The sequence below is a fragment of the Periophthalmus magnuspinnatus genome, chromosome 13, assembly GCF_009829125.3.
Source record: "Periophthalmus magnuspinnatus isolate fPerMag1 chromosome 13, fPerMag1.2.pri, whole genome shotgun sequence".
Classification (NCBI taxonomy): domain Eukaryota; kingdom Metazoa; phylum Chordata; class Actinopteri; order Gobiiformes; family Gobiidae; genus Periophthalmus; species Periophthalmus magnuspinnatus.
In genome coordinates this window covers 24,750,265-24,766,769 of record NC_047138.1, presented here as the reverse complement: position 1 = coordinate 24,766,769, position 16,505 = coordinate 24,750,265, and the positions used below count along the sequence as shown (strand labels likewise).

Sequence of the window (16,505 nt, the reverse complement as noted above, 5' to 3'; positions counted from 1 at the left end):
GTAAATGGTGATAATTGCGAATATACTATACCAAGCAAACACTACAAAATAACATCTCATAATTAGGTTTTAATAGTATACATTTTAAAATAACTAAACTCTTTGAGAACAGAAGGAGGGAGAGACATAAACAGAGAAAGATGGAGCAGATGAGAAGGAGGAGGAGAAGGAGTTAATGTGCCGTGGTGATGATCAGGCAGTGGTAGTGGAGCCCTAGAGGGGCATAAACTATGGAGCTGCAGAGGACCCATCTTTTACACACATAAGCCCACACCCCCAGTCAAAAGACACCACAGTAAACCAGCATCCAGAACACTGTTAACAATCAGATCACTGTTTCTTACTATTTGACTCATCAGTTATAACACATTTAGAGTGCTGTTAAATCAATGCACTAGGGCTGTTAAGCAGGGTGACCTGTAGTTGGCAAGTTCACTGTTTGTACTAAAAATGCATTATACAACTTTTCTAATGGATGGTATGCCAACTGCTTTTATTCATGTCTTCTTTCCCTGAAATGTTCCACAGTACACCATTATCTCCATCCATTTTCTTCTGCTTACCCAGGACCAGGTTGCTGGGGCAGCAGTCTAAGCAGGGACTCAAAGATTTCCTGCATACCAGACGCTTCCTCCAGCTCCTCCGGTGGGACCCCAAGACACTCCCAAACCAGCCAAGAGACACAGTCCCTCCAGCGTGTCCTGGGTCATCCCCGGGGTGCCCTCCTGAGGGGACATGCCTGGAATAGGAGGCATCCGGCATTAAAGTTATCTATCAAACTTAACACCTACCTTGCCTATTTTAAATGTGGTGAGAGTGATTGAGTGATTGTGGAGTGAATAAATAATGTGAAGAATCTTTGGGACTCAAAATATATAAATCTTATGCATTATTTAAATACACAGCCACCAGTCCTGTCATGATAATTACAATATAGACTTATCGCTCAATATACATTAGAGGGAACAATATGTTTTGAGGATCAGTATTTATTGTGTGAACATTTTCTTTGCACTACTGAGAAATTTTTGGTTATTTTTTGGATTTATGATAAGATTTGAGCTGTAAAATTACTGAGGTGAATTAATAATTTCTATGACTCATTACAGATGCAAACTAATTATTAAACTGTTTCAGTTATTTATTGCAGCTCATGTTTTTTAACAATATTGTACAACCCCAATTCCAATAAAGTTGGGACGCTGAGTAAAACTTAAAAAAAATAAAAATACAGAATACAGTGATTTGTAAATCCTTTTCAACCTATATTGAACTGAACATACTACAAAGGCATGATATTTAATGTTCAAACAGATAAACTTTATTGTTTTTATGCAAATATTCACTCATTTTCAATTTGTCTGCAGGGGCGTGTTTACCACTGTGTTACATCACCTTTGTTTTTAACAACAATCAATAAGCGTTTGGGAACTGAGGACATTAATTGTTGAATTGTTGAAGGAGGAATCCTCTTACCATTCTTGCTGAATGTACAACTTCAACAATTTTGCGCTTCATAATGTGCCACACATTTTCAATGAGAGACAGGTCTGCACTGCAGGCAGGCCAGTCTAGTACCTGCACTCTTTTACTACGAAGCCGCATTGTTGTAACACATGCAGAATGTGGCTTGGCTTTGTCTTGCTGAAATAAGCAGGGACGTCCCTGAAAAAGATTTTGCTTGGATGGCAGCTTATGTTGCTACAAAACCTGTATGTACCAGCATTAATGGTGCCTTCGCAGATGTGAAAGTTAATCATAACACACCCCAATACCATCATCATAACAATCCGGATGGTCCTTTTCCTTTTTGGCCTGCAAAACACGAAGTTTATGATTTCCAAAAACAATTGGAAAAGCCGGCGGTGTTTCTGGATGTTGTTGATATATGACTTTCGCTTTGCATGGCACTTAACTTGCACTTGGAGATGAACTGTGTTAACTGATATCCTTTACACATTCATGTCTGTTTTTAATACAGTGCTGCCTGAGGGATCGAAGGTCACGGGCATTCACTGTTGGTTTTCAGCCTTCCTGCTTACATGCAGAGATTTCTGCAGATTCTCTGAATCGTTTGATATTATGGACCATAGATGACAAAATCCCTATATTCTTTGCAATTGTACATTGAGAAACGTTGTTCTTAGACTGTCCTACCTGAGTCCTACCTGAGAACATAGAGGGTCCTTGCTCAACCGCTTTCTTCTCTCAACTTCTGGCAGAGGTATTTGGTGAAAACGTGCTCCCTTCTCCACCGGAGATTGACCGTGCTGCACCAGGAGCCAAGCCATGTCCTGTGATCCTCCGTCTCCACAGATTCCAAGTGAAAGACCTGATCATCTGTGAGGCCCGCGGGAGAAGAATCCTATCTTATAAGGACCATCCGATCTGCTTTTACGAAGATTACAGCCAGGGCTGGCCTTAGCCTTTAGGGGGCCCTAAGCAGAGTGTGCCTTGGGGGCCCTCACCACATCAGCAACACAAATCCCTCATTGCATCTTGATACTGCACAGATCTCTACATAGCTGTATAAATAACACACCATAGACATCAAGAATCTTACGTCAGACACAGTACCGGTATCGAAATAGGTTGGTGCATTATAATGTGGCCCTATTGGCTAGTGAGAATGTGAGAATGAGAATGTATGTACGGGTTGTAAAAGCTATATGATAGATATTTTTACAAAAAACAGCTGTTTAGACTAAATCAGTTTTAAGACCCACTAAACATACTTTTTCCTTTACATATTTATGTTTGATATGATAAACACTGCCAAGAGTAAGTGACTGAAGTCTATCAGTTGTTAATAGATTAGTATAGATAATTTAGTACAATATTGGCTGTAACATTCTGTGTTGATATCACAAAAAAACATTAGGCCATGTGTTGAGTGCCATATTGTATTTATTTATATTAATAAATTACTAATGTGTACATTCTGATAAATTACTTAAGTAATAAGTTATTATCATCAGGCATTCAGCATCTTCAGCAGCATCTTAAGATGTGGATGTCACTTCATCTGCAATGGCAAAGAACTTGTCTAAAGAGCCTTTGCAGAAAAAAACATAAAACACAGTCAGACTAAATGTAAATCCAAATTCCTGAATAATGACAATAATGATGAAATGAAATAATTATAGGCTTTATCACAGGCACGTTGCCGTTATTTGTGACTATTACGTTATTTATTTATTATTATTTATATTTATTTTATTTTTTTTAAATCAGGTGCAGGAAGAGGCAAAAAGCCCAAATATTAACCTTATGAATACATAAAATTGAACACTGTGGTGGTGCATTGGAAAAAAAAAGACATTTATGCAACTTAAAAAGTGAATTCAAACATGGATTAATATTCAATAAAACATCCAACAATTGAAAGATTATTAAACATTACCCTGAAATATCAGACATTTCCTTAAACTCTTTTTAAATAACGTTTCTGTTGTCACGGCCACATGGCTGTACACTTTACAGCCTCTGGATCATAGGCCATGAGTATTGTATCTATGAATCTGCATTAATTTTAAATAAAATGTGAAATGTTTAGGGATAATAATTTTATAAATTGCATTGAATAAGACTGTTACCAACTGTGGTTTTATTATGCTGCTCAGGTCTTCTACAAATGTGAAAGACCGGTGTTCCGTCAGCTCCATGCCCAGGCTCTCTTGATAATTTAGCCGAAAATGTAGCAAACACCGCAGCGACAGTGAGACACACTGACAGCAACGCCTTAGCCTATGAGATGCACAACAGCAGATTTCCCGCTAACTGGCTAACAACAATATCCTACACACACATAATTTACAGGCAGGAATGACAATTTCACTACTGGGAGAAGGCTGCGTGGTCGGTCACAAACACAGTCACACCCTCAGACCATTAATGATCAATTTAAGGACTTTTATTCTTCTCTATACACAATGGAATGTCCACCAGCTGACAACTCTTATGAAACTTTTTTCGCACACCTTTCTATGCCTACAATTGAGCCAGATACAGCAGCTGAATTGGATGCGCCCTTCACCAGTGGTGAACTTAAGAATGCCATCATGTCTATGCAGAGTGGGAAAACTGGTCCTGATGGTTTTCCATCAGAAGAGGTTTTTATTGATAAGCTGTCCCCCCGATGCTCGACATGTTACAAGAATCTGCAGACTCTGGTGTCCTCCCAGTTACTTTGCGGCATGCCACTATCTCCTTTATTTTAAAGAAAGATAAAGACTCTCGTCTTTGCAGTAACTACCGTCCTATCTCATTGTTATGTGCGGATGTTAAAGTTCTAGCGAAAATGTTGGCTAAACATATGGAGCTAATAATGCCTACAAAAATTAGTCCTGACCAGACAGGGTTTATTAAGACCAGACATTCATATCACAATGTCAGGCGCTTAATGGACATTTTATACTCCCAATCGACATCCGACACCCCTGAAATAGTTATCTCCATGGATGCTGAAAAGGCTTTCGACCGGGTAGAATGGCCTTATTTATTTTACACCTTGAAACGCTTTGGTTTTGGCGACAAGTTCATATCTTGGATCAAATTATTATATGCCTATCCCATGGCTTGTGTTTGCACTAACAATATTTTTTCTGAATATTTCTCTTTAGGCTGGGGAAACTGTCAGGGTTGCCCCCTGCCTCCTCTCTTCTTCGCAATAGAGCCGCTTGCAGCTGCCATCAGATCCAGTTCCATGCATGGCATCATGAGGGGTGGTTTGGTTCACAAAGTAGCTTTATACACTGATAACCTGTTGCTTTTTGTCTCAAACCCAGATATCTCTAAGCCCCCAGTTTGGACTTTACTTAAGGAATTTGGGGAAATTTCAGGTTATAAATTGAACCTTAATAAAAGCGAACTTCTCCTGGTCAATCCAGCTGCCACTGCATACCCTCTTGCCAGCTTGCCTTTTAAAGTATCTCTACAGAGTATCAAGTATTTTCAGGGAATTTTCAGATCTCTTTAAGACCAACTTTAATCCATTGCTTGACCAGTTTACTCAGGACCTGCATCGTTGGTCCATGCTGCCTCTCTCTCTTACAGGTAGAATTAGTTGCATTAAAATGAACATACTATCTAAATTTCTCTATCTTTTTCAACGTATACCAGTGTTTATTCCTAAACATTTTTTCCAATCTCTTGATAGCTCTATTGCACAATTTTTATGGAACAAAAAACCTCCCAGAATACGGAAGATTACATTGCAAAAGGCAGGGAGGATGGAGGCCTTGCCTTACCAAACTTTCTATTCTATTATTGGGCTGTTAATATCCAGTCAATGTTACTTTGGTGCCATAATAATGATGACATGCCAATTTGGTAGCCAATAGAGGATATTCTGCTTTGTTGTTCTCCCTCTTGTGCGTTCCTCTTAAATCATCACCTACAACATATTCTAACAACATTATAGTCATGAACTGTCTTAAAATCTGGACTCAGGTTAAAGAACATTTTGGGTTTCAGGGAATCCCTCGCCTGTCCCCTTTTTCTTCTAATCCTCTGTTCCCTCCATCACTTACTGATGGAACTTTTGATATATGGAGGACCGTGGATTGATTTCTGTAAAGGATTTTTATGTGGAGGGGGTTTTGGCTTCTTTTGCCCAACTATCCTCAAACTTTAATCTGCCCAATGCCCGAAACTTTATCGGCACACTTTCCTTGCTCTCCTAGTATTCCTGATGCTACTGTCCTCGATACTGTCATGGAAATCAAGCCCTCTCTGAAAGGTGCAATTTCCAAAATATATAGCTTGTTATTTTCCTCTCTGGATGTCACATCTGATCATCTTCGTGTGGCTTGGTCTGAGGAACTCGAGGTGGAGATCAATGATGAACAGTGGAGGTCCGTTCTCAAACGTATTCATTCCTGTTCAATTTGTGCACAGCACTGTATTATTCAGTGTAAAGTGGTCCATAGAGTGCACTGGTCTAAGAGTAGGCTTGCCTGAATCTTCCCTGGCACCAATTCCAACTGTGTAAAATGCAATCTAGGCCTAGCCAATCTCACATGTTTCTGACCAGCCCTGCCTTATCCACATATTGGGACACTATTTTTGACTCTCTTTCTATTATTTGTAATGCTGGAGTTTGGCGGTCCCCATTGACTGCTCTTTTGGGATTCTTCCAGCCAATCACTCCCTGTCACCCTGTTTTGCTGATATTGTCGCATTTCTTGTTGGCCAGGTGGTCCATCCTGATGCGCTGGAAAGACCCTCACCCACTTACTCACTCTCAATGGATAAAAGATGCACTCTCTTTTATGAAACTGGAGAAAATAAGGCACTCTCTCAAAGGGTCTGACTCTAAATTTACTGAAGTCTGGTTACCTTTTCTAGATCATGTTATGTCTTTGACACTGGAGATAACCCCATGAACTGCCTTCTATTCCACCTATACATGGATATCAAGTGGTTGATCGAACTTTGCTAAGTGTTTTAGTAGCGCATATTCTGTCTGTTTTTTATTCTTGTGTTCTTTGTTTTGTTTTTTCTCTCTCATTCATTTGTTAGGGGTTTGTTTTGGGGGGGGAGGGGATAGGCACTTTTCTGTGTAAGCCATCTGTTGGCCTTGTGTATATATGTTTTAAAGTGTGTACATTTAAAACTGTATATCTTTGGTAATATCTCTGATATTAGCCTTGGATACTGCACCTTTCTTTGTAATCTGTTTTGTTTTGTATTTATTCTGGAAAATCTTTAAATAAATCATACATAAAATAAAAAATTTTAAAAAGACAATGCCAAGCCACATTCTGCATGTGTTACAACAGTGTGGCTTCGTAGTAAAAGAGTGCAGGTACTAGACTGGCCTGCCTGCAGTCCAGATCTGTCTCCCAATGAAAATATGTGGCACATTATGAAGCGCAAAATGTGAGAACGGAGACTGCTGAGCAACTGAAGTTGTACATTCAGCAAAAATGGGAAATGATTCCTCCTGCAAAGCTTCAACAATTAGTGTCCTCAGTTTCCAAATGCTTATTGATTGTTGTTAAAAGGAAAGGTGATGTAACACAGTGGTAAACATGCCCCTGTTCCAGCTTTATTGGAACGTGTTGCAGACATCAAATTGAAAATGAGTGAATATTTGCATAAAAACAATAAAGTTTATCCGTTTGAACATTAAATACCATGTCTTTGTTTATTCAGTTCAATATGTTTATATTGTTTATTCAGTTCAATTTAGGTTGAAAAGGGTTTGCAAATCATTGTATTGTTTTTTTTGTGTTTTTATTTTTATTTTATTTTTTACGTTTTACACAATGTTCCAACTTCACTGGAATTGGGATTGTACATTTAGAAAAGTTTTTGTGGTTCAAATTATTGTGTTTATTGTCTATATTTACTTCAGCAGTATATCAAACTTCAAAATGTGTTATTGTGACAGGCCAACATTTGCACCCCTTTAGACTCAGGCCGGAGCCAGTGTAATATTGCCATACTCTTTAGCTCCAAAGCTCAACTTAAAAAGCAGGCATCTTTTTGATTGGGATCTGCAGTTCGACATGGATGAGGATGATGAGGAAGATGAGGAGGATGAAGAGGAGAGAGGCAGGTGGAGTTTGTGCAGAGCTCAGCAGAGAGCACACTGAGATGAGATTGACTGTAATCACATTATCAGTCAGACCAATGACAGCCAACCATGTTCACTTAGAAACAAGCTCAATATAAAATTGCAGTAAGAGTCATAACGGTTCAGGGTAATTAATATGAAAAAAGGCTATTCTTGTACCACATTATGTCTCAATATGACACGTTGTTTTTAGTTTTATTTATCTTTAGTTATACAGGGAGACCCAATGAGAGCACTTAGACGCTCTTTTGCATTGGTGCCCTGTTCAAAATACAATATAAACAAAAAAAAAACAAAAAAAACTAAATAATTATTTAAGTCCATATAGAACATTAAAAACAGATGCACGTGTGTGTGTGTGTGTGTATAAAAGTTTGCTACCAGATTATTAAATAGCATTTGTGGCACCAAAGTGTCCAATTTAACTTGTCCTTGAAATATTTTTCCAACCTAAACCAAAGCAAAGAATGACAAACATATTTAAACTATGTGAAAATGGAAATTAGTCAGGACTATATCATGATTTAACCCAGTTTAATTAATGAACTACTGATTACTAATTCAGGAATGAACCAATACATTGTAACTCAAAAGCAATAACAGTAGCACCTGATTATGTAATTAAAATCATACAGGGACTAAACTAGCTTGAAATAAATTGGGTTATAAAAAACAACATAAAGTCCAAATCTGACTGGACTGTGAATATGTAAATTAGAATTAGACTATATTTATAATAACACTAGAATGCATTGTTTTTATTGTGCTATTATCTTTTGTAAAGACGTATCACAGTGTACATTAAACTAATTAGGATTATCCAATGTAAGGACAAAACCTGATCTGAACTGAGAATAAGTCCTACATAATAAATAGCCTTGTTGATAATTCACACAGGACCAAATTCACATACATCTGACCAGTTAACCTGAACTAAGATAAGCCAAGCCCCACTCATATAGTCAACTCAATAAATCTATATTAAACCATGCAATAAACCTGCTATAAACCAGGGACGTCAAAATTAATCTGTTTAAGAATAGTCTCATTGTCATTTTACAGGTTACAACACAACTAAAACATTGGTTTAACCATTTTAGAAGCAATAATTTAAATTCAAGCTATTCTCGTCGTATCAAAATGAAAACGTGTTTATCTGGCTGTTTTATGTCTTATTAACATTATCATTCAGAAAACTGCATAAAAATGATTCCATAGAGAAATAGTGATCTAGTGCGAAAACAAACGAATTAAGGTTATTGTTGTTATAGTGCAAACCACGAGCCTACAAACCAGACCAACCACTGCCAACACTTAAGCACAAATTAACCAAAGACTGAACTTTTTTTTTCCATTGCTACATAGTATAGTGAACAAAACATCTGCCAAAAGACGAAATGAAAGGCTGTTCTTACAATCATATACAGCGCGTAAGAGCAGACACAGACAAAATCAGCTCCCAGATCAGAGTGATTTGGGAGCTGTCACTTACATGACGGCAGAGGCAGCGGCACAGACTTGCCAGATGTTAATGTTCAGTTAATTCCCCGTCTGTCAAAACTATCCGCTGGTTTCCCCACACAGTCGCACATACAGTTTTAAGCACCCATGCCAATTCCGCTGCGTTCTTCTCCACCGCGAGCTAAACGGTCCCACGGTCTCGGGAGGTGAGGGGAGACACGCGGGAACACTACAGACAGATACGGGTCTGAAGTTCGCTCTGAGCTCGTGAACGGAGGAAGTGGGAGTGGAGTGGATTCCGGTAGATGCTCCGCCTCCAAGCGCTGCGTATTTCATAACATTATAAATAAAAGGTTAGAAGTGACTTGCGGTGTTTTTTCCAAAAGAGAAGAGGACACACAAAGCTTAAATTGAAAGGAACAAGTGAGAGCATGCAGTCTCCATCCGTATTTTAAGGAGTTTTGCCCATTCAGAAACTATTAGTCCAGGTTAAACCCTCGCCTAGTCACTGATTTAGTTTTGGGTTTAATCCAACTTTAGTCCCTATATTTCATGTGAACGCATCCTTAGGTGATAGGGCTAACTTTTAGCACTTAAGGCTACTAAGAGTACCCTGCAAAACTGAACCAATAGGATTAAGTAAACCATATTTATCCAAGACAACATAGGAACTACTTGAAATATAGAGCCAATTTCTAACTTCCTGTGGGTTTGTTAGACAGCTGTGATGCAATCGCTGTCTTTGACGTGATGTAAACGCATTGCATAAAAGTTAAGATAATAGTTCATTTCAACGTTAGGGCCAAATCCCAATTCTCTTTTGTACCCTTACCCCTTCCTCCTATCCCTTTAAAATGAGGGCTAATGGGAAGGTCTGAAAACCCAGCATTTGGAAATTGGACACAACATAATATATAGTTTAATATGCTGTAATATATTGTTAGGCTATATTATTATACCAGTCTATATTATTATATTATACAGGTCTTTACGGTTTATTATAGGGACTGTAATTTGGATAAATTATGTATTAATAATTTGGACTAGGTATTATGATATGCCATACAACAAGCTCAGTGACACACACTAATGATTAGGCTACTATATTGTAATGTAATGATGCTGTGAACTTGTACAGACTGATGCTGTAATTATAGGCTTCTTTAACTATTTCTTATGGGTTTGCTTCATCGCTAAGTCTGTCTCTGCTCCGCTGCTTCTCACACCGCTGCTGACCCCAAAGCCGGAAAGAGAGACGCCCCCCGTGAAGCCCTCGCGCTCAGCCCGCTGCTCTCCCCGCTCTCTGCGGCTCAACAGTCGGGAAAGAGGGACCGTGTTCCGTGCAGTCCTCTCCTTCGTACGGGGGCTCTCCCCCTCATTCACAGTAGCGCGACAGAGGCAGTCTCCGTGCCGTGGTGCTTGGAACTCCGAGAATTGACTCACGACAGCAGTTATATGCGGCGTAAATGTGAACTCAGGTCTGTTGCCCCGGTAAACTTTATAAACTCCACAGCAGCAGAGTAGCTGGACTGGGGCGTGAGCTGTGAATGCGCAAAATGAAGGGGAAGGGATAAAGCAAGGGGTTAAGGGCATAATCGCGGAAAATAGGGGTGCTGCTAGATTACCTGGGCCGCAGGAAGGCTCTGTTAACCAAAGTTTGGTACTGCATCTGTCCTGAGCAATACTAGATCTACTTTTAACAGAGATAAGATCAAAATAAACAAATTCTCATTTAAGGTCGTTTTCGCACATGTTAGTGGCTCTTTGGAGCGACCCCAGCGCGCACCAGATTAAGTTCTGTTTACTTTACTTTTGGCTCAGCGTTGTTCACAAACACCGCCCATCATTCACCCCAAACAAACACCGTGAGCCACGTGAGAGTCCATCAGCTGATCGCCGAACTTATTTCTATGACAACGTACTTCAAGCTGACAGAGCCCCTTGAATACGCGCGCATACGCTCTCTTCTCCTTTACGCGGTTGGTCTTTTCTTTCACCTGTGGCTTAATACACCCTGTACGCGGAGGAGGAGTGGTGGCGGCGGAGAAAAAGCTTTTGGAACGCTACACCCAGACCCAGGTTCACCTGCGCAGACAGAGACAGGTGTTGGCATCTTCTCGCGCTGTTTACCCTCCAGCGCCCTCTCCTTTTCTGTCTGCGCTCGCGCTTTTTTTCTCCCTGTACAATTAGTCCATTTGGCAGTTGTACGCTGATATTAAATTGTAGAGATTGTAAAATTACAAATTCTACGATAAAGAATAAACGTACGTTTGGGTTTTTCATGACTGTCCAAATTGACTCAATTCAGTTTCAATTCAATTCCTTTTTATAAAGCCCAAAATCACAACAGAAGTTGTCTCTTGGGCTTGAACATGAGAATTGCTTTAATCAACATGTAAGAATGTTTGTTTCTGGTGTGTGTCAAAGACGACCAAGAGACTGAAACATAAAGTCAGAAAGGGTTTAATGAGTTCCAGACAGGTAAAGTAAACAATGAAGCAACAGACTCTCCGGAAAGATTAAGAAGTAGAGAGCCCTGAGATGTGCATGCTGACAGCTTTAGGGTCCCCCAATGTGTGGGTATGAGGAGGGTCCTTCTTATCTGTCTTGTGTCTTCATAAGGCCCACGCTGGTCTGCGCAACAGAGAGGACGCAGGCAGAGAGGGCGCAGGCGTTCACATTTGCACAGCCCACTTTTAGTTTCACGCCCTCGATTTCTGTCTACGCGCCCTCAATTTCTGTTTACGTGCTCCCAACTTGAAGACAGCCCGATGACGCCATATCAGACCAATCTCCTTATGGAAACTGGTGTTAAGTTGATCCAAATTGCCTCGTCAGACGAATGTTTCAAACAGCAGCTCTGCAGCGCCCATTCAAAGAAATGTATACATTATTTTTTTCCCTCAATTCCAAGCACTTTAACTGTCATTGCGTAAGTCGGCCCGAGATCGGCCGCGTTCACACCGCACTCGCCCCACTCCAGAGCGCGGGTGGAGCTGCTCCGAGATCTCCTGCTTCTCGGACCGGCCGTTTAATGTGGTTTACTGTGGTATAATGCATTCGCGCTCGGAGCTCTTTCACATTGGCCCAACTAGTGGCAGTGTGAGAACAACCTAATTGATTGAATTGTTTCTGCAATAAACTATTTTTCTGAAGGTTAAACTGCAGGTAATGTAAACCTGAATGTGATACTGCGCGCTCCTATGTGGCGCGCTAACCTGTAAGACGTGTGTCAAACTCAAGGTCCAGGAACCAAATGTGGCCCGCCACATCATTTTATGTGCCCCTGACAAGGTAAAAGGCATGACTGTCATTTTAAAATAAGTCTATGCTGCTTTAATGTGTGCATTGGCCATAAACTAATGAGATTTTCCCAACAAGTGGAACTGAGAAATATTTGCAAATAATGATCCCCATGTGTGTAGGAAGAGGAAAATTGTAGGCATGGAAGGCAGTTTCAAGAAAGGTGATGGTGAATACAAGTTTGTGCTTCATGGAGAAAAACCTGTATGTTTTTTTTTATATTATGAGGCAGGGTCAGTTGTGAAAGAGTACAATCTATGTCAGCATTTTGACACCAAACACAGAGCTAAGTATGCAAAAGTTAGCCTTCAAGAAAAACAACAAATCATCCAATAGTTAAAAGGCTGTAAAAGGCTGTTTTTGAAGCAGTGGTGAAGGTCTGTGCGCAGGTGTGCCCCGACCAGATACACACTTAAAAATGTCTGTCAATCAGGGAATACGCAGTTACACAGACATTTAATATTTGCAACTTGAATAAGTAATAAATACAGACGTACCGTTTCTTAATTCACCTTGTGTTATATGTACGTGTCAATCTTAATTCATGCACATGCCCATACACACCTCGTGTGCATACGCATGTGCATGCGTGTATTATGTGTAAAGTGTACGTGTCAATCTTAATCCATGCACATGCCCATACACACCACGTGTGCGTGTGCATGCGCATGCATGTGTTATGTGTATGTGTCTGTCTGTGTACATAGATGCACACAGATTTGGCCCAGCCAGAATAAACATGATAGTACACTAGTCATGTATGGTAACTGTAAGAGAAACCTGATAAAAATGTACATTACAGAACTTGTTACCAAACCATAGGTGAGTATTCATAGTTTTGACTATGATCCCTCTTCAGTGACATAGTTTTTAAATACATTTACCTTGTACATCCTTTTAAAGTTTGCTAATGGAACGCTGCATTTTAAGCTTTCATCTAGTTCATTCCATAGGTTAACTCCACGTCGAGTAATGAACATACTTTTCAGGGTAGTACAAATGCACTGTTTCACTGTTCATTTGACCCCTCAGATTATATGTATTATCTCTATTTAGGAACATGTTTTGGATATTATTTGGAAGAAGATTGTAACGTGCTTTGTACATAATTTGCAGAGTTTTAAATTTAACTATATCTTCAAATTTCAATATTTTCATCTTAAAAAACAGTGGATTCGTATGTTCCTTGTACCCAGCATTACAAATGATCCTTATTGCCTTTTTCTGAAGGATGGAGATATTATTCACATTTGTCTTATAAGTATTTCCCCATGCCTCAGTACAGTAATTAAGATATGGCAGTATTAATGTGCAATATACAGTATATAGTGCTTTTTCATCCAACATACATTTGGATTTCCTCAAAACTACTATAGATTTAGCTATTTTATTTTTCACACTAGTAAACTGTGGCTTCCAGCATAGTTTATCATCAAGAATAACCCCAAGGAAATTATGTTCATCAACACGTTCAAGTATTTCATTATTTATGATCACTTTGAGTTCAGTATCAATTTTTTTTATTTCCTGTAACCATAAATTTATTTATTTATTTTTTAAATTTAGCAACTATTTATTACAGTCAAACCATTGTTTTAATTTAGTCATTTCCCTGTTGCAGGTTTTTCCCAGAACACAAAATTGTAGTGTCATCTGCAAAAAGCACTAGTTTAAGGTTTTTTTTTTTAAATGAAGTGCAAATCATTTATATATAATAGAAAGAGAATTGGGTCGAGCACAGAACCCTGAGGCACACCGCATGTGGTGTGCCTCAAGGTGGACACATGCTCTCCCATCTGAACAAACTGCTTTAATAAATAAGATGTGAGCCATTGCAGTGCACAGCCCCTGATACCCTTTTTCTCCAATTTATTGATTAAGATAGAATAATTAATCGTATCAAATGTCTTTTTAGGTCAATAAAAATTGCAAGGGCGTATTTGTTTTTTTCTATGCTATTGCTCACCTCCTCCACCAAGTCGATCATTGCAAGTGCAGTGGAACGGTTTTCTGTAAAGCCGTATTGGCTATCATGTAGTAGATTTATGTAGTTATTAAGGCGGTCACAATAAAGTTTTTTGAGGATTTTTGATAGCTGAGGCAACAGTGAAATAGGCCTGTAATCAAGAAAAGAATGTATTTCCAACTTTTTGAATATTGGCAATACTTTTGCAATTTTCATTTTGATGGGAATTAACCAGTCATAAAAGATAAATTACGTATGTGTTTTATAGGTTTGACTATTTCATGTATGACTGTTTTTATTTATTTATTTATTTTTATTAAACTCATATCTAAACCATCATAATCCTGTGATTTTTTGCTCTTAAACCGTCCCACAACCTGGATGATCTCAGTCTCATCGACAGGACTGAGGAAGAGGGAGCTGAGATTGGAGTTTTCATAGATCGCAGCTTGTTCTCCTTGATCATTAATAGATGGTTCATTTGTTTTGGCTAGTTCAGGCCCAACTTCTACAAAATATTTGTTGAAGCTTTCAGCCACTTCCTGTGTATTTACTATATACATCATTGTGTGTGTAATATTCAGCAAAACTACATTTTTTATGCCTAGCATCAATTATCTCGTTTTAATACTTTTATATTATTTTTGTTGCTGTCGAGCAAAGTCCTGTAGTAATCCTTCTTGCATTTCCTCATTATATCAGTCAATTTATTTTTATACTTTTTGTATCTGATTTCACATTCCTTTGTCCTGGCCTTGATAATTTTTTTGTATAACATATTTTTCTTTTTGCAGGCATTAACCAGGCCACTTGTCATCCAAGGATTATGATTGTTTTGTTTAATATGGTTCGTTTTTAACCTGGGACAGTGCAAGTCAAGACATGATTTGAAATCCCTCATAATATTATTATATGCAATGTCTACATCATTTTTGTTTAAAATTTTTTCCCATTTTTGTGACTTAAGACTTTGCTTGAGAGCATTATGGATTCACAAGTGATTGCCCTACTATAATTGGTTATGTTTCCGTTACACTGGTATGCTTTCTTGTCCTTTACCTCAAGAAACATGAAAATCGGTAGGTGGCCTGTAATATCATTGACTAAGATTCCACTTGTAATTTTGTCACTTATGATATTTGTAAAAAAGTTGTCAATTAGTGTAGCACTGTGGACCGTTATTCTCATTGGTCTGATTATTTTTGGGTGCAGCATCATACTATACATTGCATTAATAAAATATTCAATTTGGCTCAGTGATTTAGCTTTCAATACATCAATATTTAGGTCTCCACATAAAACTAGGTCTTTCCAACTTTTCCATTGATTCAGTAAAAAGATCTATACTTGAATCAGGAGCTCTATAGATACAGCTCACCTGTATATTCTTACTTTTTCGGATTTGGATTTCCACAGTGATACATTCCAAGAGGTTGTCGATTGCTATTGACATGTTATCAATTTGTTTACTTTTAAGACTTTGGTGAATATAAAGAGCCACCCCCTCCATTTTGATGTTTCCTATTTGTATTGTATCTTCTTCTAAGATTGCCCTATATTTAGCTCCATCCATCTTTCCATCAACTCTGACCAGCTTCCCTGTTCCAGCTGAAGAAAAGCACCCCCACAGCATAATGCTGCCACCACTGTTTGACTGTGGGGATGGTGTGTTCAGAGTGATGTGCAGTGTTAGTTTTCCTCCATACATAGCATTTTGCTTTTACGGGAAAAAGCTTGATTTTGGTCTCATCAGACCAGAGCACCTTCTGCCACATGTTTGCTGTGTCCTCCAAATGACTTCTAGTGAACTGTAAACAAGACTTCTCATGGATGGTTTTCAACAATGGCTTTCTTCTTGCTACTCTTCCATAAAGACTAGATTTATGTAGTGCATGACTAATAGTTGTCCTGTGAACAGATTCCCCCACCTGAGCTGTGGATCTCTGCAGCTCTTCCAGAGTCATCATGGGCTGCATCTCTGATGAGTGCTCCTCTTGTTTGTTCTGTAAGTTTTGGTGGACAGTCATGTCTGGGTAGGGTTGCAGTTGTGCCATACTCTTTTCATTTGAGGATGAAGGATTGAAAAGTGCTCCTTGAGATGTTCAACACTTGGGAAATCTCCAAGCCCCGTTTTAAACTTCCCCACAACTTTTTCAACTCTGACTTGTTTAGTGTGCTCCTTTGACTTCATTT

General features: G+C 38.9%; 1 protein-coding gene across 2 annotated transcripts in view; it reads right to left on the bottom strand.

Annotated features, from left to right (window-relative positions):
* LOC117379849 (interleukin-1 receptor accessory protein-like) overlaps positions 1 to 9,276 on the bottom strand; it is a 51,660-nt gene extending 42,384 nt beyond the window's left edge. For both annotated transcript variants that reach the window (XM_055226153.1, XM_055226154.1), the window contains exon 1: positions 9,075 to 9,276. Coding sequence is in view for 1 of the 2 variants with exons in the window: in XM_055226154.1 (XP_055082129.1) it covers positions 9,075 to 9,076 (2 nt within the window). In the remaining variant the exon portion in view is untranslated. The remainder of the gene's footprint in view (positions 1 to 9,074) is intronic.
* Between the last annotated feature and the right edge of the window lie 7,229 nt (positions 9,277 to 16,505).